This window comes from Oryctolagus cuniculus, chromosome 3 (genome assembly GCF_964237555.1).
Source record: "Oryctolagus cuniculus chromosome 3, mOryCun1.1, whole genome shotgun sequence".
Taxonomy (NCBI): domain Eukaryota; kingdom Metazoa; phylum Chordata; class Mammalia; order Lagomorpha; family Leporidae; genus Oryctolagus; species Oryctolagus cuniculus.
In genome coordinates this window covers 5,501,331-5,526,757 of record NC_091434.1, presented here as the reverse complement: position 1 = coordinate 5,526,757, position 25,427 = coordinate 5,501,331, and the positions used below count along the sequence as shown (strand labels likewise).

General features: G+C 52.8%; 1 protein-coding gene across 2 annotated transcripts in view; it reads left to right on the top strand.

The window, feature by feature from the left end:
- TRPM8 (transient receptor potential cation channel subfamily M member 8) overlaps positions 1–25,427 on the top strand; it is a 102,064-nt gene that overhangs the window by 30,627 nt on the left and 46,010 nt on the right. For both annotated transcript variants that reach the window (XM_017337530.3, XM_070071495.1), the window contains exons 7-17: positions 1,322–1,496; positions 2,788–2,855; positions 6,202–6,399; positions 8,842–8,944; positions 11,664–11,782; positions 15,550–15,840; positions 17,363–17,458; positions 18,228–18,357; positions 19,807–19,952; positions 22,406–22,518; positions 23,489–23,705. In XM_017337530.3, coding sequence (XP_017193019.2) covers positions 1,322–1,496; positions 2,788–2,855; positions 6,202–6,399; positions 8,842–8,944; positions 11,664–11,782; positions 15,550–15,840; positions 17,363–17,458; positions 18,228–18,357; positions 19,807–19,952; positions 22,406–22,518; positions 23,489–23,705 — 1,656 coding nt within the window. The remainder of the gene's footprint in view (positions 1–1,321; positions 1,497–2,787; positions 2,856–6,201; positions 6,400–8,841; positions 8,945–11,663; positions 11,783–15,549; positions 15,841–17,362; positions 17,459–18,227; positions 18,358–19,806; positions 19,953–22,405; positions 22,519–23,488; positions 23,706–25,427) is intronic.

Sequence of the window (25,427 nt, the reverse complement as noted above, 5' to 3'; positions counted from 1 at the left end):
GATGGGCTAGAGCTACTCGGAGAATCGAACTACAACTCATCGTACTTTTTATTCTGCTTCTGTACTGGTTTCATATTTGAGATCGGCAGAATCAACAGCCTTCCTCCCCCTAGTGAGTTTTCAGCTTACATTCTGTTGCTGGAGTTCAAGTTGGAACACTTTTCGGTGCAGCCCTGACCTTGGGACTGTGAACACCTTAGTCAGGGTTCCTCCCTTCATGCTCCAGTGATGTGGGGAGAAGTATCTACTGAGTTCCTTCTTTTATGGTCCAGTCACCACGTACTTCCCAGGAGCCAAGACCCTGTTTTATTTATTTGCTAATCCCTAGACTCTAGCACAAGTCCTGGACAGGTATGTATGTGTGTACACCAGTGTCTCCCCCTACCTGCACACACCCATGCACACCCATGCACACACACACATGTTGCTCCCCGTCTTCGTGGAGGAACGACACTAAACCCTGCCTAGGCTTCATATCCGAGTCACGGCACCATTATGTCGCTCCCCGTCTTCGTGGAGGAACGACACAAGACCCTGCGCTGTTCTTTCGTCTGCTCGGCCCTCCCCGGGTTTGCTGCTGGTTCTTCCTGGGTTGGCTACCGACCCTTCTACCTCCGTGGAAGGGCGGTTCGCCCTGCCACATTCCCCACTTCCGCGGGGGAGCGGCACACCGCCGGCCGGCTCTCTCGGGGGCTGCTCAGGTGTTCCTTCAGATGTTCCCCTTAGATGTTCCTGGTGCATGTTGTCTCTCTCCTCCTTTATAGTCCTCCTCCGCCAATCCCAACTCGGCTGCCCACACGCCGAGTACGCTGCTCTCCTCCAATCAGGAGCAGGATCAGCTCCTGCAGGTTACTGGTCGAACTGGAGGCAGCTGCGTAGAAGCTGTTTACTCCTCTCCCAGCGCCATATTGTGGGAGAGCAGATGCATTGAATAAGTCTTAATTCCAGTAACTTAGTCTAGTCCGAGTTGCTCCCAGTTGCTCCCCACACACACACACACTATCCTAAGTGCTGTTCATTTCAGTGAATTGATGCACAAAAGAGCTCAGGATGATGAAGGAGAGAACTGGATCGGGAATCTGATCCTTCCACGCTCACTGGCCGTTGATGTGACAACGGGCGAGTGATTCGTTTCTCATGGTCCAGAGGAGACCTGTCCTCTTGGGTCCCTGGAAGGCTCCTTTTGGACTTGGGGAAGGGGAACACATCCATCACCCAAAGGATGCGTTTCCGGATGAACCTGCAAAAGTGACATCGCGCGTCTTGGGCACCAGAGCAAATCTCAATGACCAGCCCCCACCCCCCTGCCCGCCCTTCCCAGGGCTATTTTTCAGCCCAGTACATTATGGATGATTTCAAAAGAGACCCTCTGTACATCCTGGACAACAACCACACCCACCTGCTGCTCGTGGACAACGGCTGTCACGGGCACCCCACCGTGGAGGCGAAGCTGCGCAACCAGCTGGAGAAGTACATCTCGGAGCGCACCATTCAAGGTCAGAGCGCGGCGGGGGGACGCTGGGCTCCAGTGGTCGCTGCATTACTCAGCGGGGCATGGTGTGCCCCGCCCCCGCCCGCCACCCCAGTGGGTGTTTGTTTTCGTTGCCAAAGGAGAGCTGGGTTTCTTCCTTGTGCAGTCCAGGAGAGCTCCTGCCACAGGCACTCCTTCCACTCCTGTTTCCAGGGTACAGCACCTGCTGTCTCTCCTGCTAGACTTTATTTAAGAACAAGTAAAACCCACGAGGGCAGACAGGCGCTTAGGAAGTCATGCAGGTCTCTAGGGTAGAAATGATAAACGAATCGCCCACTCGTTTAACAACCAGATGTTTACTTTTTTTGAGTCTTGGCTACTGCAATGGGGTGGAATCAGCTAAAACACTGGTTTCAAGGGAAGGAGTCTTTATTTTCCTGGTCAGCGGCAACTACTTTCTCTTGTTGTGGACACGATGTTGACATGTGTTCTGTGGGGGAAGCAGGTCAGCTTGTGATTTCCTGATAGACTTTGAAACAGGGACTCGGACTTGTTGGAGAGAGCCCCTCTCATTGTCCTTCCACGCTGGGATATCTGTGCAGGAGAACTCTCAAGTGTGCAATAAATTCATGGAGAGAATACATCATTGCACGCGTTTCTCATCCACTTCAGAAAGCAGGATTGTTCAAATGAATGAGGGAATCTTTTTTAAAAGATTTATTTATTTGAAAGTCAGAGTTACACAGAGAGAGAAGGAGAGGCAGAGAGAGAGAGAGAGAGAGAGAGAGGGAGAGGGAAAGGTCTTCCATCCACTGATTCACTCCCCAATTGGCTGCAACAGCCGGAGCTGAGCCGACCCAAAGGTAGGAGCCAGGAGCTTCCTCCAGGTCTCCCATGTGGGTGCAGGAGCCCAAGGACTTGGGCAACTTCTGCTGCTTTCCCAGGCCACAGCAGAGAATTGCCTTGGAGGAGCAGCTGGGACTCGAACTGGTGTCTGTATGGGATACTGGCACCACAGGTGGAGGCTTGGCCCGCTATGCCACTGCACCAGCCCAGACCTTCATCTCATTTCTATCAGCAGAAGTAAAGCGTGCACAGACTTTGGGACTGTTAAACATCAGTGACAAATCACAGCATTGGTTTGGGGCACAAGGCGTATCCACTGTGATCAGTGGTCGGCAAGTTCCCGTCCTGAGATGAGCGGCTAACTCCCCTGGCACACCGAGTTCACGGGGCAGAAGCTCCCATGCACTCTCCTGAGGGAGGCGAGTTTTGCTGTTGAACCCCAAGTTAACGTTCCTTTGCATGTTTTACAGATTCCAACTATGGTGGCAAGATCCCTATTGTGTGCTTTGCTCAAGGAGGTGGAAGAGAGACTTTGAAAGTAAGTTCTTTTTTTTTTTTTTTTTGTTACAGGCAGAGTGGACAGTGAGAGAGAGAGAGAGACAGAGAGAAAGGTCTTCCTTTGCCGTTGGTTCACCCTCCAATGGCCACTGCGGCCGGCGCACTGCGCTGATCCAATGGCAGGAGCCAGGTGCTTCTCCTGGTCTCCCATGGGGTGCAGGGCCCAAGCACCTGGGCCATCCTCCACTGCACTCCCGGGCCACAGCAGAGAGCTGGCCTGGAAGAGGGGCAACCGGGACAGAATCCGGCGCCCCAACCGGGACTAGAACCCGGTATGCCGGCGCCGCCAGGTGGAGGATTAGCCTAGTGAGCCGCAGCGCCGGCTGAAAGTAGTTCTGGTTTAGCTTTCTAGAAGATTGATGAACAAACTTACCCAACGAATCTGTATTTTCAGGGCTTTGGGGCTCATCAGATCTAACCTGATTGATTACTGTAGCAAGTAGGAGGTGTCTTTCTTTCACATGCTAGTCCCTGCACAGTTAGGTTGCTTGCCAGGTGGGACAATCTGGGAGAGAATTTGAAGTGATGTGAGTAGCCTGTGTCTTAGAGTGAACTTTGATGTTAATCTGCCAAAGAGGAGAACCGGCCTGAATTCCTGAGATGGAAAGGTGGGAGCCAGCGTGCGTTCTGGAGAACTGTGGCCACCCGGTCTGCATGGAGGCCTCCCCCAGGTCAGATGTCCCCAGGCTATCATCCAGGTGTCTCCTGGTGACGCAAGGACTCCCCACGGAGGCATCCCAGACCCTGGCTGATTCTAAAATCATAGAAAGCCGCTTGGGGGACTCTGCACCTGCAGCATTGACCAACTGGGCACGAATCAGCTTCCCAGCCCCTCTGTGCGTCTCTGAGATTCCGATTGCCCCCTTGTTCCTCAGGACGGCCCCAGGACCCCCTGGGTAGGAGTCCTCGGATCCGCAGGGCTGACACGCAAGCTGTGCACCTGCTCCCACATACTCTAAATCACCTCTAGGTTATGTATGATATCGCATACAAAATGGCTTTTACTTTGATGTTTATAAAATAATGATGATGGGGAAAGTCTGTACAAACCCAGTCTAAACACAATTTTTCTTTTCAAATATTTTCAGTCTAAAGTTGGTTGAACCCATGGTTGGGAAACCTATGGATACATTAAGCTCATCTTGCTTGTAGCTAGCCATTTGTGTGCTTTTTAGAAATGGAGCATTTTAGTTTGTGTGTGAAGGTATCATTTTCAAAAGCCCATTTCTCTGGGAGTAGGACATTACAAGGAAGTAATGTTTAACTCCTTTTAAACATTTATTTCCTTGTTGACTGCATGCTTTCTCATCCCCCTAGCCTGTTTTAACTCTAAGGTGGGGATTATTTCAAAGACAGAGACCCTCTCCCCTCCCATGACCAGAGTATGTCCCTTGGGTTGGAGTAATCGCTGGCGTAATGACTTAGAATTGTAACATAGCACGTTTCCTTGTTCATTCTTTTCAATAGCAGTGGTCTTCTCTCTCAGTAATTCAACAGATATTTATTGAGTATCTACTATGGGCTCTATTCTTGAGACCATTGCTAAATGAAACTCTTCAGATAAAGACTTTGCAGGGAAAAATTTAAATGGAGTTTTTTTTTTTTCAATGTAAAGTGATAAAAAAATGAATGCTCAAAAAGTAGCCAAATCACTTCTCAGCCTTTTGGCTAAGATCAAGTGTAGAAAGTAGCCATCTAACAGAGGAAGAGCAATGGAGAGAACATGACTGGATGATGGCTCCCTGTGTTCCCTTGGTTTTAATGACCCGTGATTATTTTAAAATGGACTGTACAGGAGTGAAATGGACATCTTTTCATTTGGTTATTGTTCTGGGCCCTTGCCTGTATTCCTGCTGAGTTATAGTCTTTTTACTCCTTTAACTCTATTTAGTGGAGCATTAAGTCTTTGACTATATTGTACATTAAAATGTTATCTCAAAAATTTTAAAAAATTAGGAAAAAAAACAGGGATGGCAGGGAGGGAAGGAGGGAGGGAGGGAGGTATTGTGTTCTTAGAATTGTAGCTGTGAGCTGTATGGAATCTGCTCTCTTTGAATTAATATCACGTTACCATGAGAATAATGTTGTAGTGATTGTGTATTTGCTGTGGGCGATATCTAATGCATTAATAAATTCCTTAAAATAAAAAAATCATAAGGGATAAAAAAAAATTTTTGGCTTGAGGTGGAGAGTTTTGGCCCAGGGTGGCGAGAAAGATCAGAAGCAGTGGAAGTGTAGTGCTGTGTTTCCCCAGGGTTTCCCACCAGTGTCTGCCCAGCCAGTTCACGATCCACGGAACAGCAGGCTAGGAGAGCTGGGGCAGGGAGCGAGGGTCTCTGCAGCTCTCCTTCCCCACTCCATGCTTGGGCTCAGGCAGCGAGACACACAGGGAGCCCCCCTGCCCTGTGTCTTCTCTAAGGGTGCATTCAGTCCTAAAGAGGTGGCTCTCGGTTTCCATGTGCTGTGCGTGGATGGATCGCTTCATCCTGCACCACGCTCACGTCCCGAAAACCCGATCCCCTGGGCCAACCTCTGCAGTTAGGATAAAAGCAATCAATGTGATGAACGTGTGATAGCCATTTATCCTGGAAGCAACGGCATTTCTGTTCTTTTTTTAAAAAAAAAAAGATTTTATTTATTTATTTGAGAGATAGAGTTACAGAGAGAGAGAGAGAGAGGGAGAGAGAGAGGTCTTCCATCTACTGGTTCACTCCCCAAATGGCCACAACCACCAGAGCTGGGCCAATCTGAAGCCAGGAGCCAGGAGCTTCTTCTCGGCATTTCTTTGTGTGCAGTGGCACACGCTCACGCGTGAATGCATGTTTATTCCCCGACTGTTAAATAAATCCGCTGTCAGTTGTGCAATACATATATGGGTACCTGTGCTTTGAATTCTTATCTCAGGGGCGATGACCTGAGACAGCAACCCAGGTACTTAGGCCACATCACTGAGTCTTGGTCACCTCCATCCCACACGCTGTCCGCGGTCACGTGACGTGCTGGGCTTGTGGTGGTCTCTCAGATACCACGTCGGGTTTTGGAGCTGTCGGTTTTGCACACGGGGCTGAGCTCAAGTCCTTTAAAAACGAAGCCCGTCACGTGTCCTCCGTGGACGTTGTTGTCCGAGGAAGCTGCACAGCGGCTGGCTTTTCCTGCTCCTCAACAAGCCACTGCCGGCGTTTGGTTTCGAAGCCCCAGAGCAGAGAGCGCAGGAGGATCAGCCTGTTTGTTCTTCAGCTGGACTTAGAGCCTACGCTCGGCGGGGGCCGCCCAGCATCCGTGTCTCTCCCTTCTGTCTCACTGTTCCCCCTCTCGCCCCCTCCCAGGCCATCAACACCTCCATCAAAAGCAAGATTCCCTGTGTGGTGGTGGAAGGCTCGGGGCAGATCGCGGACGTGATCGCCAGTCTGGTGGAGGTGGAGGACGCCCTGGCCTCCTCCACCGTCAAGGAGAAGCTGGTGCGCTTCCTGCCCCGCACCGTGTCCCGGCTGCCCGAGGAGGAGACCGACAGCTGGATCAGATGGGTGCGTTGGGGGCCACACCCCGGAGGGCTGGGAGAGAGGAAACCAGGTTGCTGGGGCAGGGGGTGGGGGCGACTCCATCTAAGCCCTACCTCCGCCAGCAGCTGCCGGGGCTTAATTCGGATTCTGCTCTGGTCCTCACAGGTGGCCTGGGGGTGATCGCAGTGTAGAGAGGTTCAGTGACTCCCGGAGTGTCTGTTCCTCATAAAGGTTTCCTCGTACAGGGTTGAAATTCAAAGCTTTGATGCCACAATGCCAACACATGTGCCCCTGTGTTTCCTCTGTGTTGGTGTGGGCAGGACAGGAGCCCCTGGCAATGCTGTTTTCAGAATTCAGACTCTAACTGGAGTCTACATCTCTTGGAATCCTCATCTTCCTTCTCGGGCCCTGTGAGAAGTGTGACTCTCCTGGATGCTTGTGTTTCTTGTTGCTAAGCTGAGAAAAGCATTTTAACACACCAGTGCTGTGCGTCCTCACTCGTCTCATGACTGCTGATGACCTGTGCCTTGCACCTTCCCCGCGGCTCAGTCCGTTAGAAAGCTCACGTTCGTGTCGATGGGTCACACTCCCGTCAGCCCATTCACAAGTGGCCGTTGATATTTGGCTATTTTTAGGAGCAGGTGCTGTCCCTGGAGATTTGCTGCCAGCAAGGAGGTTGTTTTAATCATGGAGCCCGTTTCCTCATGAGAGTTGAAGGTTGGATTTGGTATAAAGACTGTGAGATTTTGAATAATGAGTTTATAAGTAAATTGAGATCCTGGAATAGTGAAGGTAATTTCTCCTTCCTCCTGGTGCCCTTTGTTGCTATTTAAGGGAAGGCTGGACAGTAACGAGAAAGTCCACGCAGACTCCTTGGCCGCCACATTTAGTAAAGTACAGGAAGTGGGGCTCTCCTGGCCTGACGTGACCTCACACAGAGAACAGTTAGCCAGGAGTCTCGTGGAGCAGGGGACCCAGAATGAAATTCAGGAGTTAAAGGTCCAGACGAGCCTTCTTTCTGTAGCACTGGCGTTAAGTGGAGCTCTAGTGACCGCTCACCTGGTATTTCTACTTGGTCACCTGGTATTGCGCTTGGTCAAGGCAGCTGCATCTAGGAGCTGAAAGGAGACGGGAAGGGCAGATGTGTGAGTGGAAGCTGACGAGCTCATGAAGGGCTTCCTGAGGCTGTGTTCAAACGCAGCGATTCCCCCGGAGGGCTTGAGCGTGTGTGGGGTGGGCAGTGTGCTCAAGGCTGTGTCCAGGAAAGCGCACGTGGGTTGGAGTGGCAGAACAGCACTGGAGAATGCCTGGGTATGTAGTGGGTCCCTGCAGCCATCTCTCTGACCCTTGGTTTGCTCTGTGTCCATTTTCATTTTTTCCTTCTCCCCCACTTTTTTAATCTCAGAGGAGAAGATGTCTCACCTCTCTAGCACTGCCTGTCTGCACTTGCGCACCGTAGTGTTGGGACCTGGACCCTCCTTTTAACCCCTCATGTGTGGTTGGGCCTTTTCCTTCAGCCCGAACGGAGGCTGCAGAAGTGGGGAAGACACTGCCTTTCTGCTCGCATCCCCCCCGCCACCTACCCTCTCCCTCAGATCCCCCTGGGTCTGTGTTTTTCTGCAGTTTTTGTTGACTTCCTCATCATGTCCTGAGCACTGTGTCTTCTGAATCAATTACCTTTTCCAAGAAACTGGGGCTTTAAAAGCTCACCTAATTTTCAAATCCGAGAGAGCTCTCCCTAGTCTACTTCCTTCCAACAACAGACCCCGAGACTTCTCACTCACGCTTCCTGAGACTTCTGCAGTTCCAATTGTTTCCAAGAAAACCCACCATCACACTGAACTCAATCTACCTGAAACTAAACTTGCTCTCCGAGAGAGAGAGAGAGAGAGAGAGAGAGAGAGAGAGAGAGAGAGAGAATCCCTCACCAGGCTCTCACCAGGCTTACCAATGGAATTAGGGACTCTTTCATTTTGAAAAAGCTTCAGAATTAACCATTATAGAAGCTTCACCAAGGCTAACATAGCCAAGTCTTTATCTCCTTATTAGTCACTGAGTCTTTTGGTTCTCACTTCCACTGGAACTTTTCTTTCTGACTGTTTCATGGCCATTAAACCTTTGGGACCACAGTTGGGTGGTTTCTGTGGTCTTCTCTTGCCCTTTGTTCATCAATATACGCATTCAACGATTGAGCATCTGCCGTGCCCCAAGCATTGTCTGTCTGTCTGTCTCTCTCACATACCTATCTAGTCAAATCAGGCTTTCGGCTCTTTGCTAGGGGCTTTTTGCTATGTGTGCTGCTGTATGACGAATGCCTGACCCTCGTGGTGGTCATTATGGTCATTTAGACACTAGAAGCTGTGGGTACAGGAATGAAGGAGACCTGGAAATCCCCAAGAGGTGTAAGGAGAGAAATTTATGCTGAAGAAAACTGGCTGATAATTTTTTTTCTTTCAATGTTGCCAGCTCAAAGAAATTCTTGAAAGTTCTCACCTATTAACAGTTATTAAGATGGAAGAAGCTGGGGACGAGATTGTGAGCAATGCCATATCCTATGCACTGTACAAAGGTGAGTGCGGCAGCGCCTTCTCAAGTGTCAGCTCTGGGCTGCTGTCCGGGGCTTTTCATGACTTTTTGTAAAACCAGCTTTGCTGAAATGTAATTTTTTTTTTTTTGACAGGCAGAGTGGACACTGAGAGAGAGAGACAGAGAGAAAGGTCTTCCTTTGCCATTGGTTCACCCTCCAATGGCCGCCGCGGCCGGCGCACCGCGCTGATCCGATGGCAGGAGCCAGGTGCTTCTCCTGGTCTTCCATGGGGTGCAGGGCCCAAGCACTTGGGCCATCCTCCACTGCTCTCCCGGGCCACAGCAGAGAGCTGGACTGGAAGAGGAGCAGCCAGGACAGAATCCAGCGCCCCGACCGGGACTAGAACCCGGTGTGCTGGCACCACAAGGTGGAGGATTAGCCTAGTGAGCCGCGGTGCTGGCCGAAATGTAATCTTTCATTTAGTTCTATCTTCAGTTGGAATCCAGATAACTAACTACTATTGACTTGGTGAGGTGCATCTGCCTAATAGAAAAAGAATTTTTATGCCATTAAAATACTGGTCAAATAAGATCAAAGCACTCTCCAAAAAGCTATTTCTAACAGTGGTTTAAAAAAAAGTTTTTTTTTTTTTTTTTTTTTTTTTTTTTTTTTTACTGTTGGGGACTGCTTTGAGAATGTGACAGAACTGTGTGTTTTTGTCCTGGAGTTACATGTGTGGAAATACACATGCCACACAGATAAATAATGTTGCATTCATTTTCAGGGGTTTACAAATCTCCCAAAGCTTATGAATGAAACTCAGGCTGGGGCCAGCGCTGTGGTGTAGCAGGCTAAGCCTCCACCTGCAGTGCTGGCATCCCATGTGTGTGTGGGTTCGAGTCCCGGCTGCTCCTCTTCTGATCCAGCTCTCTGCTGTGGCCTGGGAAAGCAGTGGAAGATGGCCCAAGTCCTTGGGTCCCTGCACCCATGTGGGAGACCCAGAGGAAACTCTTGGCTTCATATTGGCCCAGGTCTGGTTGTTGCAGCCATTTGGGGAGTGAACCAGCAGATGGAAGACCTTTCTCTGTGTCTCTCCCTCTCTGTCTGTAATTCTACATCTCAAATAAATAAATAAATATCTAAAAAGCAACAAAAAAAGAAAAGTAACAATTCTCATGTATGATTTTTACTGTGTTAGAAAAACATCAAAGGTAATATGACCTGTAATAAGTAGATCCTTGGCAAAGCCTCACTATTCGGAATTGAACCGCTTGATTAATAAGGCAAAGTACAGCTGGCGCCGCGGCTCACTGGGCTAATCCTCTTCCTGTGGCACCGGTACCCCAGGTTCTAGTCCCAGTTGGGGTGCCAGATTCTGTCTCGGTCGCTCCTCTTCCAGGCCAGCCCTCTGCTGTGGCCCGGGAGTGCAGTGGAGGATGGCCCAAGTCCTTGGGCCCTGCACCCGCGTGGGAGACCAGGAGGAAGCACCTGGCTCCTGGCTTTGGATTGGCTCAGTGCACCGGCTGTAGCGGCCATTTGTTGGGTGAACCAATGGAAGGAAGACCTTTCTCTCTGTCTCTCTCCTCTCTCACTGTCTAACTCAAAAAAAAAAAAAAAAAAAAAGGCAAAGTACAATGAAGAGGACCAGGCAGGCAGCAGATGCAGTCGAAGCCTCTGTCACCCACTAGAATTTTGATTGTTCTTGCCAAAAACTTGGTTATGATGGTGCTGATTATGGTGCTGATTCAAGTGGAGTTAATATCTGCTCAGATAAACAGACAGAAGATTCTGGAGAAGACAGGAAGGATGTTACGGTGTGAGGGATTATCACTGTCATAGATTCACGCACAGCGTAAGTCAGATTCAGCCCTTGGAAAAGAATGGTTGTAGAAGCCGAATCTCGGGAGAATCTCAACACCGGTGCTGCTAGACTTATGCTGGGTTTGCATCCTGGTTAACCCATCGAGAACTGAAAATACCCGAACTTGAATGCCTGGATACACCTTCCCAACATCCTGGTCCAGTGCTGGCGTCCCTAAGCACGCTCGGAACACTCGCATTCACCTGCAGCTAGGCAAAGCCATCTAATAGAAAGCCTGCTTTATAACAAAGCGTCGGCTGTAGTTCACTGGATAGTGTTCTGAAAGTGAGAAACAGAATGGCCCTGTACATACACTTCTCTGCTGTCTGAAAGTTAAAAAATCATTACGTTGAACCATTGTCAGATCATGGACTCTGTGTATCCCCTGTGACACTGTGAGCCTGAGTGGGTCCTTATTCCATGCCTCAGGATCTTTGAAATGGGGGCGAGAGTGACTGGAGTTGAATGGAAATGGCAGCTCCGAGTGTCTGATTCTTTTTTTTAATTATTATTATTATTATTATTTTTATTTTTTGACAGGCAGAGTGGACAGTGAGAGAGAGAGACAGAGAGAAAGGTCTTCCTTTGCCGTTGGTTCACCCTCCAATGGCCGCCACGGCTGGCGTGCTGCGGCCGGCGCACCGCGCTGATCCGATGGCAGGAGCCAGGTGCTTCTCCTGGTCTCCCATGGGGTGCAGGGCCCAAGCACTTGGGCCATCCTCCACTGCACTCCCTGGCCACAGCAGAGAGCTGGCCTGGAAGAGGGACAACCGGGACAGAATCTGGTGCCCCGACCGGGACTAGAACCCCGGTGTGCCGGTGCCACAAGGTGGAGGATTAGCCTAGTGAGCCACGGGTCTGACTCTGCTTTCTGGGTCTCCTCTGGCTTCCCCCGCACAGCCTTCAGCACCAACGAGCAAGACAAGGACAACTGGAATGGACAGCTCAAGCTGCTGCTGGAGTGGAACCAGCTGGACCTGGCCAACGACGAGATTTTCACCAACGACCGTCGCTGGGAGGTAAGCAAGGCCCCTGGGTTACTCCAGGGCTGGGCCGGCAGTGCGCTCAGCAGCGATCGGCTTGTTGGGGAGAGCCCCCCCCACCCCGGGAAGGCCCCCTGGAAGGGTCCTCCCGTCCTGGTACGTCAGTGTTGCTGAGCCCCACGTGCCTTGTCTGGGCACTGGGCTCCTGACACAGATGTTCTCACACGAGGTCTCGTCCATCCACCAGCGCCATCCAAGCTTCATGGTCCTTCGGCCATGATGGCTGTCTCAGTGAGACCGCACGGATCGCCTCTCGGGAGTGGGTGGGTGAAACGGGAAAGTGCGTTCGTGCATGGTGAGGGGACGTTCTTGACCGGAACCCGGACGGCAGCCCTCCTTCTGCTTCCTGCCCCCTCTGCCTTGCCGAGTCCTGAGAAAGGGAGTTGGCAACAGGGAGGTGCAGGAGGGAGACAGGACAGCTGGACTGAAATCATCAGTGAATGTCTCAGCGCTGGGCGTTTGGGACTGTGCCGGCAAAGGCAGCACCTTTAATGTGGAAGCGGCACTTGCCATAAAACCATTATTTCCAGTCGACTGCCTTTTCTCACTTGGCAATTTGCTGTGTGTGTTAGGACCGCGTGTGGTAGCAGCGCCGCCTTGCGTGTGACTGAAGCTCATCTGCCTTAGACGGATGGGGAGGAGGAGGGAGGAGCTGTCCGACTTACACTCGCAGGCCATACTTGCAAGCCTGCTTCTCTGTTTTCAGCTCTTCTGAGTTAATTCAGTCCTTAGTGGCAGGGAGAATATAGTTGTATTTGTAGGTCTAGATTTGAAGGGGCTGCTGTCTCATAACTTTTATCCTAGACAGCCCGATTCAGAAACACTGTCAGACCTATTGTATAAACAAGACTGAAACTGGATCTATATGAACATGTGATCAATTTTAATGGGAGCTGTGCAAATACAGTAATGGATCATGAATTTTTAAGTGATTCATTCCCTTAGCAAACATCGTCCGTGTTTGTCTTGGCGGGATAGTGGACCTGATTACACAGCGCCAGGCTTTAGTTAGTGGAGGGAAAGCAGGCTATAAGATCTGGCTGATGGGTTCATAAAGGAATCCTTGTGTGTGAAGCGTTCTATTTAAGTTAGGTCAGATGCTACAGATAAACGCAAAGTCAGGTGCCCAGTGAGTGGTGCGTTTAACTTTATTAACTTGGCTAATGATTGTTAGAAGTGAAGGGTAGACAGCCAGCGCTGCGGCTCACCAGGCTAATCCTCCACCTTGCGGCCCCGGCACACCGGGTTCTACTCCGGGTCGGGGCGCCAGATTCTGTCCCGGTTGCCCCTCTTCCAGGCTAGCTCTCTGCTGTGGTGAGGGAGTGCAGTGGAGGATGGCCCAAGTGCTTGGGCCCTGCACCCCATGGGAGACCAGGATAAATACCTGGCTCCTGCCATTGGATCAGTGCGCCATTGGAGGGTGAACCAACGGCAAAAAAGAAGACCTTTCTCTCTGTCTCTCTCACTGTCCACTCTGCCTGTCAAAAAAAAAAAAAAAAAAAAAAGTGAAGGGTAGTAACGGTTAAGAGCCTGGGGCCAGCCCCACGGCAGGGCTCTGGCCATTGTACTTAACCTCTCAGTCTCAACTTCCTCCCGCGTGGCCTGGTGGGGCCAGCTCCCACTGGCTTACTCTGATTTACAGAAGCAGCTGCTGAAGTTTTAGGGATTTTGTCAGTTGGTTGTTCAACTTAGTCGTTATTAAAAATTAAATTATGCAAGCCTAGAACTAAAGTAAGTTAAAGGTAACAAGTAATTAAATCTCACCCCATCGAGTCCTTTTACTGTATTCGCTATTGTCTGTGCCCCAGGTTATTTACGTCTGGTGCACCCGTGTGCAGGAAATACTATACCTGCACAGTCACACGTGGCTCTGCATCCATTCCCAAGGCTGCATTCAGTGCCGCCCCACTAGTGCTGAAAACCTGGCCAAGGTGGAGAGTTTGCACCATGGAAATAAGCAAAGATGACAAATCAAGGCCTGTATGTCCTTTCTGAGAGCTGAAAACACTGACCAGCACATCCTGCTCATCGGAAAAAGGAGACGGTGGACCTCGGCCCGTCATGGTGATTCAGTCACACAGTGTTTCCGGAGTGCTTAGAACATCGGCACTTACTAAGCACTCTAAGTCTTTAAAAACGAATAAATGTCTCTGGCATAATAATATTTGTGCAGCCTTTTACCATGCACAGCGCAGTCTCATTGTGTTAATTTCCTTGTCCCTCATGGATCCATGGCTCCTTGGCCATTGCAAGGTGGGTGTTGCTGGTGGTTCCTTGAGGACTGGCCCTGAACTGAAATTTCTGGAAGGAGCTTGACCTGTGCTATCTTGTTTCGTCCTCACAACCACCTGTATCAGAGAAAAGCCACTGAGGGTTGCAGACACAATTTTATTCTAGGTCACCTAGCAGGAAGATGGTAGAATGAGGTTTGGAAGCCAAGGCTTGTCTCTCTGCAAAGCCTGGTCTCTCTCCCCTCGGCCAGTGCTTCTCAGAGGGTGGCCCTAGACTGGCAGCCATGTGCTGGACACTACTGGACCCCACCTTGTACTTGCTGAGCCGGAAATTCCAGGTTGACTCCAGCAATGTGTGTTTTCCCAAGTCCTGCGGGTTTCAGGTGTGTAGCCGACGGGAAAGCACGTGGACTTGGGAGGGTGTGTGCGATCCGGGGCCTTGAGGACCGAGAGCAGCTGCCGCTCTTGCCGTGCCCGGTCCAGTGGGATCCATCCTGCAGGGGCCCAAGGGAACCTTGACAGTTCCCTCTCCAGGCAGCGAGTGGTCCCCAAGAGACCACCATTAGACAGAAACATGAGCTGTTAATGCTGCCATTGGCAGAGGCTGTTCACCTAAATTGGGGCCAAGGCATGAGTGGGTGAAGTGGGCTGAGTTGGCAACAGTGAGGGCTCCCGGGAGCGGCTGCTGTTCCGCTCTGGCAGGTGCTCGCCATGTCACCAGGGCTTCTGGTTTCCATTCCTAAGTGTAGACCTGGGTGAGCCTTCTGATTTCTAAACATTGGCAATGGGATCAAATGGCCGCACGTCCTGTGGGATGCACAGAACACATCTAAGAGCTGGTGCAAGCTGTGGCCCGCTGGTTTGTGTCTGGAGTAAGCATCAGTTAGCTTTCTGAAGCGTCTCCATAGGCTTCTATGGGGTACGTTTGGTTAGGAACCCATGACATGGAGGTAAAGAAAAGTAGGAAGTGTAACAGCCCAGTGTTCCAGTGCCTTACCAGTAAGCAACATCCCATGCCTTTGCCTGGTACGTGAGGTTTGCACATGCTATGGTGGACTCCGTTTTGCCGATGGTATTAGAGACGTCAGTGGCCATGATGGAAGGTTCATGGGTGCCTGGGAAAGGCAGTGGATCCCGTGGTGCCGAGTGAAGAGACAGCATTGGTGGTGAGTCCGCCATCAGGGTAGCCTTCAGAGAAATGGTCCCAGCTGCTGCTGGCCCTCGGCCCCTAGCTGAGCCCCTGCTTTTGCCAGGGATTCTTGACCAGCGTCACCCTTGCATGGGAGTCAGGGTGGTCAGGGTGTACTTAGCTCCACCCTATGTAAGCACGAGCCCTCCTCTGGCTCATTTCAAAGATTCCACCACGCCGCTGCCCCACCTAGATGTTTGAACTGAAATCCACCGTGGTGTGAACATGGAAAAGCTACATTTCATTCTCAAAGCTGAGAAAGATGCCTGGTGTTTTCTTTGGGGGCGTGGGGTGCGAGTCCTGTCTCTGTTCTTTCTCCGTAGTCTGCGGACCTCCAAGAAGTCATGTTCACGGCCCTTATCAAGGACAGGCCCAAGTTCGTCCGCCTCTTCCTGGAGAACGGCTTGAACCTGCAGAAGTTTCTCACCAACGACGTCCTCACCGAGCTCTTCTCCAACCACTTCAGCACCCTGGTGTACCGCAACCTGCAGATCGCCAAGAACTCCTACAACGACGCCCTGCTCACCTTCGTCTGGAAGCTGGTTGCAAGCTTCCGGAGAGGCTTCTGGAAGGAGGAGAGAAGCAGCAGGGACGACTTGGACGTGGAGCTCCGCGTAGGTCCCGGGAGAGCTGTCTGCCCGGCGGCTCTGATCTTTTGTCTTCCTTTAGAAAAAAACCTCTCGCTTCCTGCTCTCCCGTTCTCTACCTCTTCGCCATGTTGACCCGCTTAATTCTTTGTCTGTGACACCGAGTCTGCCTGGTGCCTTTTCTCTCGCCTTGCTTTATCCCCTGTGCTACATTTCCTACTTGCTACAATGTTTCTGAGTTGCAGAGCTCAGTGTGTTGTGCCTTGTGTGAGCCTCTAACAGGACGCAGGGACAAACACATGGCCGCCCGCTATGGCTTAGGCTTCTGTGAGCGTCTAACAGGACGCAGGGACAAACACATGGCTCAGGCTTCTGGCCGGCATCTGCTTCAGGTCACTCCCTGCTTCCCATGCGAGAGACCGAGCGCCTGACCAGCGTTCTCTCTGAGGACAGGGACCATGAGTATCTCCAGAGGGATAACCCAGGTGTCTCTCTGAGAAGATGCTGACGCTGTGCTACCTACGGTCCCCCAGGGCCTTCCCGCGTTAGGGACCAGCAGGCCCAGTTTCCATTGGTCAACATCAGCACCCTTTGCTGAAAGATTGATCTAATCAGAGGGGAGTTGTGTAAAGACCCCAGCTCTTCCCCACCACAGAAGGCCACCCTCGGGTGTAGAATCGGCGCTGGTTCTACAGCTGCCGGCAGAGCCGATCTCTGGTTACCATGACGACTTGCTCACTAATGCACCTTTTATTGTGGTTTTTCTTCTGATCGCATCTCCTCATTTTCCTCTTGCTTTTCTGCTGTCAACTCTCAAGCTACCTGCCTTAAATTCTTGACTTGGGGACCCAGAGTAGATGACCTTTTGTAATTCTCTGTGTTAAAAACCTTACAGAGCTAGGCGTGTGTGTGAATTAGAAGTGTTTAGAGAGCTTCCGTTGGACCCTGTTTGTGTTGGAACCTCTGCAGTGTGTGTCTCTGGGCTTCACGTATTTTAATACTTCGGTAAAACCTATAAGGAACACGTACTGCTAACTGTTTTCTGTCGGGAAAATTTCCACTGAAGATGGTGACTGTTGAACAGGAGCTGGGATTCTAATGGAAATGTTGGGAGTCAAATCTTTGAATGAAAGGCCAGCAGTTTTAGGTTGTGATATTTGAACTGAAACGGAAGGAAATTTAGAATTTAGTTTGAATGATTTATTTTTCTAGGTGAAAAACAGATTTATATAGTGATGAGAAGGAACTACTTTCTCTGTGGCCTGTGGGAAGTCACTCAGTTTTAAAATTGCTTGCAGTACGTATTTCCACCTCTTACAGCTTTCTGTCTAGTTGTTCGTTGTCTTTTATGATTGATAAAAGATTTTGTGTCGAGGGAGACTAACTAGTGAGTCGCAGAGGGGACGTCACAGGCTCAGACGTAAAGCTACGAGGTCTCCAAGCAGGGGCTCTCCCCCAAGGCTTCCTGACCCCCACTTTCCCTGGGAGAGTAGTGTACGCAAAGCCACGTCCATTACACGGGCTGACCACAGGCTCTCACCCCTCCCAGGACGTGGCCTTCATCACCCGGCACCCCCTGCAAGCCCTCTTCATCTGGGCCATTCTGCAGAACAAGAAAGAACTCTCCAAAGTCATTTGGGAGCAGGTAAATGCCCATGGCCGTGCTACATATACACCAAACGTTCGTGCTGCTGTAACAGTTCTGACTTTTCACCTGTCCGGTCCCAGACCTCGCCAGTCCAGCAGAGGGTCTGCCCTCCCACGAGCACGGGTCTCTGGTTCGTGTCCGTGGAGCTGTGCTTGGGAAGGTAGCTGTGTTTGAGGCACGACCCGGGAAGCACCTGCTTCCCAGCTGGGAGAACATGTGTGATTGTTTTCTCATCTAATTTAAAAGCCATTTTCTGGCTTTATTGCATTATGGACAGGAAGTAGGGCCCGAAACAACTGTACTTTGGAAAACACACTGCTGCTTGGCCTTGTGACTTAGCAAGTACTAATCTTTGTGATGACTTAAGGACACATGCAGTACCTCCTCCATTTGTAGAGTGTAAAGTTGGACACTGAGCGCTGGATTCACACACAGGGTCTTAGCAGTTGCTTTGACCCCATCTCCTATGTCGTTGTCCACTGTCTGTCCCTTTGAGCTGTTCCAGTAGCCTGGCACCCCGCCGTCAGAGCCTTGCTGTCAGTGTCTCATGGCAATTATCTTGATATTGTCCTCTTTATATGCTGCTTCCTCATTCAAGGCCTCTGTCCACACACACTCAAGTTCAAGGCTGTCTTGTGCCCATTACAAGTTTTACTTGGAATCGTTGCGAGTAGTTTCAGACTTCCATCCCCATTTCGCCGGGACTTCCCACTTGTCTGTCATTCATGTTGATGTGACCGCTTAACATTCTCTGCCTCCCCCAAAGACCAGGGGTTGTACCCTGGCGGCCCTGGGAGCCAGCAAGCTCCTGAAGACGCTGGCCAAGGTGAAGAATGACATCAACGCTGCTGGGGAGTCCGAGGAGCTGGCAAATGAGTACGAGACCCGCGCAGCAGGTGCGTCTCCAGGAATGGGGCTCCGTGGCAGGTGCAGGTCTGCCCGGTGTCCCACACACCATGGGTGGCACTCCCAGGCCCAGTGGCCAAGGTCGGTGGTGTGTCCAAGCGCCCCCTGCTGGCCTGACCAAGCACTGTGCTTGCCATACACAGACCTCTTGGTCTGGAGCCCTTGCTGGCTTCCCCAGGAGCAAACGTGCAGACATTGGGGCTCTCTGATCCCACGCACCCAAGGCCCAGGTCTAAGTGCCTCAGCACCTTCGGGAATGCGGCAGAACAGTTTGGTTTTTTTAGATGCTGTTAAGACACTGGCAGGTCTGAGACTTTTTCTGATGTGCGCACTAGTGAGTTGGCCTGTTAATTTCCTAAATAAATCCTTCCAGAAGACCCCAGGCCCCTGGAGCAGGAACACAGATGGTTTCTCACAGAAGCACAGGCAGAGTCGGAGCAGTATCTTTGGTCGGTTTCCCAAGCCTCGATTCCCTGCTGGCCACGTGGGGAACGGCGGTCCTGCGGCCCTGCGCAGACGGAGCGTCCCTGAGCCGGCTCCTCACCTGGAGGGGCGTGGCGGGGCGGAGGTCTCCTGGGGCGCCTCTAGAGGGCGATGTCTGACTTCTACTTGCTCTTCAGTCCTTGAACTTGTTGAGCTCTGGGCAGAAGCCCGGACCCCTTGGGAATGGGAGGAATCTAGACTTGCACTGCCTCCCAACAGCACAGCTCCAGCCTGCTCAGTGTCTCCTGATTTCTCGTGTGGCTGTACGCCTGCAGAGGGCTCTTTGCATGCACGCTGGCCTGTTGTCTTATTTAATGAAAAAATGCTTCTGAGTTTAGCATCTGCGTGTGGGGGAAGAAAGTGTCCAATGACTTCTTTGAAGCTACCAAATTTCAGGGGTGCTGTGTACATTTCTAGGTGCCCGAAGTTAGGCCACAGCTCTTGCTGTTTTGATTTCTCTGTTTCTCCTGAAGCAGCTACATCTTGGTCTCTTGGTCATTAGGCCTTGAAATGTATGCGCGCCCTGCGAGGGCTAGCTCCACACTTCTCCTTTCTGTCCTGCACTGCGTCTAGCTGCCCAGAGACTCACCAGGAAAGCATGGAATTGACGTGAGAGGGACAGGGGCTTGCCTAGCTAAGGGGAGGCATGGTCCACCTGTGCCCAGGCTGAAGCCCACCAAAGCGGGGGCTCCCCAGGTCCAGTGTGGCTGCACTCACCGTAGGATGGAGCTGTGGGTGTGGGACCCCCAGGGCAGCTCTCGGCTCAGTGAAGGGCTGAGTTGTGACGCGGTCTCTGTGCCCGTGTCAGTCTGGATCCTGCACCTGGGCTGCTCTTGGATTCAGGGCTTGGCTGGGGGTGGGGAAAGAACAGTGGCACATGTGTGTGTGTGTGTGTGTGTGTGTGTGTGTGGCGTCCCTGGCTCCAGCTCCTCTCTTTGCTGACGGCGTCCCTGCAGAGCTGTTCACAGAGTGCTACAGCAGCGACGAGGACTTGGCCGAGCAGCTGCTGGTCTATTCCTGTGAAGCCTGGGGCGGGAGCAACTGTTTGGAACTGGCCGTGGAGGCCACAGACCAGCATTTCATCGCGCAGCCGGGGGTCCAGGTAAGTCGTTGTCGCCAGGCTACGGGCCCAGAAGCAGATCGCTTGTAGCAAATGCGATCAGCAGCATGAGAAAACAATACTACTAGGAAACGCTTCTCCAGTGAGAACTCCACAGGGGGCAGCTGGGTGATGACGCGGAGGTGGCAGCGGGCAGGCTCTGTGGGGACGCTTGCTTCAAGGAGAAGGAATATTCTGAGTTTGCACAAAGCCAACAGTGCCTAACTGGAGCTATGAGCTGGGCTTCTGGGTCCCACTGCTGTGTCTCTATCCACACTGCACCCCTTACTGGGTGTGGGGTGATGGATCCGGGTGCTTTGTCAGGTAGGGATAATGGTGACCCTAGGGAGGGCTGTGTAGGGATTTGGCGTGGTGACACATGAGGGCACCATCCTTTAAGTTAGCTGTTGCTGTCTTGGGTCTTTTTTTTTTTTTTTTTTTTTTTTTTTTTTTTTTTTTGGACAGGCAGAGTGGACAGTGAGAGAGAGAGACAGAGAGAAAGGTCTTCTTTTGCCGTTGGTTCACTCCCCAATGGCCGCTGCGGCTGGCGTGCTGCGGCTGGCGCACTGCACTGATCCGAAGGCAGGAGCCAGGTGCTTCTCCTGGTCTCCCATGGGGTGCAGGGCCCAAGCACTTGGGCCATCCTCCACTGCACTCTTGGGCCACAGCAGAGAGCTGGACTGGAAGAGGAGCAACCGGGACAGAATCCGGCGCCCTGACCGGGACTAGAACCTGGGGTGCTGATGCTGCAGGTAGAGGATTAGCCTAGTGAGCCGCAGTGCCGGCCTCAGTTCTTTTTTTTAAGATTTACTTTTATTTATTTGAAATACAGAGTTACAGAGAGACACAGACAGAGAGAGAGGTCTTCCATCTGCTGGTTCACTCCCCAAATGGCCACAACGGCTGGAGCTGGGCCAGTCGGAAACCAGGAACCAGGAGCTTCTTCCAGGTCTCCCACGTGGGTGCAGGGACCCAGGGGCTTGGGCCATCTTCTACTGCTTTCCCAGGCCATGGCAGAGAGCTGGATCAGAAGAGGAGCGGCTGGGACTAGAATCGGTGCCCATATGGGATGCTAGCACTTCAGGCTGGGGCTTTAACCCACTGTGCCACAGTGCCGGCCCCTACTTTCTTGGTTTTTAGGGGGAGTGATGGCAGCAGAGGAGCTGTTGGGAAATGGGTGCATCCAGCCTAGAGGTGCCTGCATGGAAGGGAGTGGTGCCTTGGCTCACGGTTCCCACTGGGTGTGTAGGTGTAGGTGTGAGGAGGGAGAGGTGGGGAAGGGACACAGGGACTGTCACCTGTCAGCCATGCCACTGCACGCTTCGGCTGCACAATGCCAGTCCCATCTCACTAACGAGGGCTCCGGAGCTCAGCGAGGTTCTGCACGTGCTCTTAGCTGGCACCGCTGGGAAGCAGCAGTGCCAGGCCCTGAGCCCGTGGCCATCGTCTCCTGCACGGGTTTCCCACTGTGCCGTGCAGCCCCGAAGTACCTGAGCATTTCCGAACTAAGTCCATTTTGCCCTGCACCGGGGCTGGCGTCCATGAGAGCCTTGACAGGGGACATGCAGGGAAGGGGCATTGCTACTGCTGTATTGGCCTCGCTGCACTGCAGTTGGTTGGAATGAGATGGGCGCTGGGGCCGGGCTGTGCCTGGGAGGCTGGGCTGGCTGCCTTGGCCTTTGCCGAGCTCTGCTCGTGGCCTTCTAGACCCCACACCCCGTCACACTGCTGACCCAGAAACCGGAGCCCTGGGGAGACTGAGGGCAAGCTGGCCCGGGCTTGGAAGCCTACAGATTTTGTAGGGAAGGACCGAAGCCCGGGGCTGGGGGCGGGGCATGCTAGCCCCACCCTCCCTGCCAGCCCGCCCCCCTCGCCCGGCCGGGCCCTGACCAGTGGTCTGGTCAACACCTGCCTCTCCAGCTCTCCAAGGCAGTGTGCGTGGTGCAGTTGCCAGCTCCGTGGAGGTCTTTGTGCCCCAGCATCAGGGCCTGGGGCGGTCTGGATGGAGGTGGAGACAGCAGCCGGGGCTCCCTTCCCAGCTTCCTCCCCGTTTCCCGACAAGAGCATCCCGTGTCTGTCTCCAGACAGGAGCCCTGGGGACCCTGCAGACAGCATTGGCTGTGCCTGCAGATTTGTCACTGAAGGGAAGAGAGCGAGGAAGACGCTGGCTTACACGCACACAACAGGAATCAGCGCTGGTTAAAAATTCATGCGTTCTTTGAATTTGGACCTCACACAGCCTTTGTTTTACGGTTCACTTACCCCTGACTAGACAAAAAAATGCTGAAAACCAAAGAGAATTTTCACTTGCTGTATCCTAGCCCATTGGAAGCCAAGTAGCTGGTGTCAAAGCATCGGACGTTGATTCGGGGGTTGTGTCCTCTGGGAGGGTGGGACTGGGAGGGAGGCCGGCCGCCAGGCCACGGTCATTACCTCGGCCTCTTGTTTCTCTGCAGAATTTCCTCTCCAAGCAGTGGTATGGCGAGATTTCCCGAGACACCAAGAACTGGAAGATTATTCTGTGTCTGTTCATTATACCTCTGGTGGGCTGCGGCTTTGTGTCGTTTAGGTAGGTCAAATGACACAGTTCACGTGTGTTTGTGTGTGTACACATCCATGTGTTGTGCCCTTGTGTCAATGGTAACGTCAGACGCACGTTTGTGCTAGTGCCTATGCACTTGGTCTGATATCTTCCCTAGATTTCCCCGAGTTTGATTTTTTTTTTTTTTTGACAGGCAGGGTGGACAGTGAGAGAGACAGAGAAAAAGGTCTTCCTTTTTCTGTTGTTTCACCCCGCAATGGCCGCTGCGGCTGGCGCACTGCGGCCGGTGCACCGCGCTGATCTGAAGCCAGGAGCCAGGTGCTTCTCCTGGTCTCCCATGGGGTGCAGGGCCCAAGGACTTGGGCCATCCCCCACTGCACTCCTGGGCCACAGCAGAGAGTTGGACTGGAAGAGGAGCAACCGGGACAGAATCTGGTGCCCCGACCGGGACTAGAACTCGGGGTGCCGGCACTGCAGGTGGAGGTTAGCCTATTGAGCCGCGGTGCCGGCCTGAGTTTGATTTTTTAATAAATAAAAACATTATTTATTTATTGAGAGGTAGGGAGATGGGAAGAGAGAGAGAGAGAGACAGAGAGGAGAGAAAGAAGAGAGAGATCTTCCATCTGCTGGTTCACTCCCCAAATGACCAGAGTCCAGGAGCCAAGAACTCCATCCACATCTCCTGCATGGATGGCGGGGACCCGAGTACTTGAGCCAATACCTGTTGCCTCCCAGGCACATTCCTAGGGAGCGGGGTAGGACGCAGAGGAGCTGGGACTGGAACTCCGATACGGGATGCAGGCCTCCCTAACGGCAGCTTAACCCCATTGCACCACACGCCTGCCCCCGGGTCCGATTTCCAGTCGGCAGAGGTGGGATCGTGTGTTTGTCTTCACCACAGTTCTGACCCGGGAGGCCTGGGTTTGCCCGTGGGGGGGGGGGGCGGGGGCCACGCGTGTCTGCGTGGACACTCATGCTGCGCTGCGTGTCCGTCCAGAAAGAAGCCCGTGGACAAGCACAGGCGGCTGCTGTGGCACTACGTGGCCTTCTTCACCTCGCCGTTCGTGGTCTTCTCCTGGAACGTGGTCTTCTACATCGCCTTCCTGCTGCTCTTCGCCTACGTGCTGCTCATGGACTTCCACTCGGTGCCGCACACCCCCGAGCTCATCCTCTACGCCCTGGTCTTCGTCCTGTTCTGCGATGAAGTGAGGCAGGTAGGACAGCTGGGACCCAGGCACCACCCTGTTGGCCGGGCACGCGGCGTCTTCCCCACACCGAGAAGAGCGGGAGCTGCTTCCGGTCCCCCAAAGCCCTTATTTTCCTCAAGTAAGCCGTCACGGCAGCCCGTGAACACGCGGTGTCTATGTCTTGGCCATGCAATGAGATCTGGTAGTGCCGAGTCACTCTTGGGTCTCAGAGAGACGAGCAAGGAGGCGTGCACAGAGCAGGGAGGCCGTGTTCCGCATCCCACGGCTGCCATCAGGAGCCGTCACTGGGGCGGAGAAGGGCCAGGGCCAGGCAGCTGGGAACGTTTTTCTGGCTAAGAGCATCTTAGTGCTGCAGGGAGTAGAGCAAAAGTCATCCGATCAGCCCCACCCCCGCCAGCGGCTTCGGGGTGAGCCTGTTACCCAAGGTGCTCTTCTGCAGGTTCTTGGGGTCTTCAGTTTTTGGCATCTTCTCTCCAGCGTGTTTTTAAAAGATTTATTTATTTGAAAGGCAGAGTGGTAGGGAGAGGGAGGGAGACACACACACACACACACACACACAGATCTCCAGCCACTGATTCACTCCCCAAATGGCCACAATGGCTGGGGCTGGGCCACGCCTAAGCCAGGAGCCACGAGTTTCACCCGGGTCTCCCTAGTGGGTGCAGGGGCCTAAGGACTTGGGAACTCTGCTGCTTTCCCAGGTCATCAGCAGGGGTCTGGATCAGAAGTGGAGCCACTGGGAGTTGAACTGGTGCCCCTATGGGATGCCGATCTCGCGGGCATTGCTTACTTAACCTGCTGCGCCACAATGCCAGCCTCTCATCATTTTTTAAAAAAAGACTTTTTCAGTTTTAATTGAAATGCAGTGACAGAGAGAGAGACAGAGAGAGCGAGCAGAGATCTTCCATCTAGTAACTCACTCCCCAGTGGTCGCAGCAGCCAGAGCTGGTCCAGGCTGAAGCCAGGAGTCTGAACTCTATCCAGGTCTCCCACGTGGGTACAGGAGCCCAGGCTCTTGGGCCATCGTCCTCTGCTTCCCCAGGCGCATTAGCAGGGAGCCGGAGTGGAAGCAGCGGAGCCAGGACTCAAGCCGACGCTCCAACAGGGCTTGCCGGCACTGCAGGCAGCGCCTTGACCCACTCCACCGCATCACCACTGAATCCAAAAGTTCGCCCAGGCCTTGCACGTCGCAGGTGCTTGGTTCGTGTGTCTGGAAGCAGAACGGTGCTGGTGGGGGAGGATGCTGGCCGCGGACCACTGTGGGAAGCCGCTGCTCCACAGGCTGGTGTTTAACCAGCTGTTGCTGTCACTGCCGTTGTCCCGTCTGAACCCAACCTCCCAGCTGCACTGGTCCTGCAGGTGGCTGCTGGCCGGGCGCCGTGAGAGACTTGGCAGAGCGGAGAATGTGACTCTTGCCCTAGTCCGTGACTAGTGTCGGAATCCTGAATTGGTCTACACTGCCACGCCGACTCTGATAAAACCTGTTTGTACAGCAGTGTGGGGGTGCTCCCAGGAGTCCCGTGCTGAGAAGGGTGCTGAGGGTCTGTGTGTGTGTGTGTGTGGGGGGGGTGCTCCCAGGAGTCCCGTGTTGAGAAGGGTGCTGAGGGTCTGTGTGTGTGTGTGTGTGTGTGGGGGTGCTCCCAGGAGTCCCGTGTTGAGAAGGGTGCTGAGGGTCTGTGTGTGTGTGTGGGTGCTCCAGGAGTCCCGTGTTGAGAAGGGTGCTGAGGG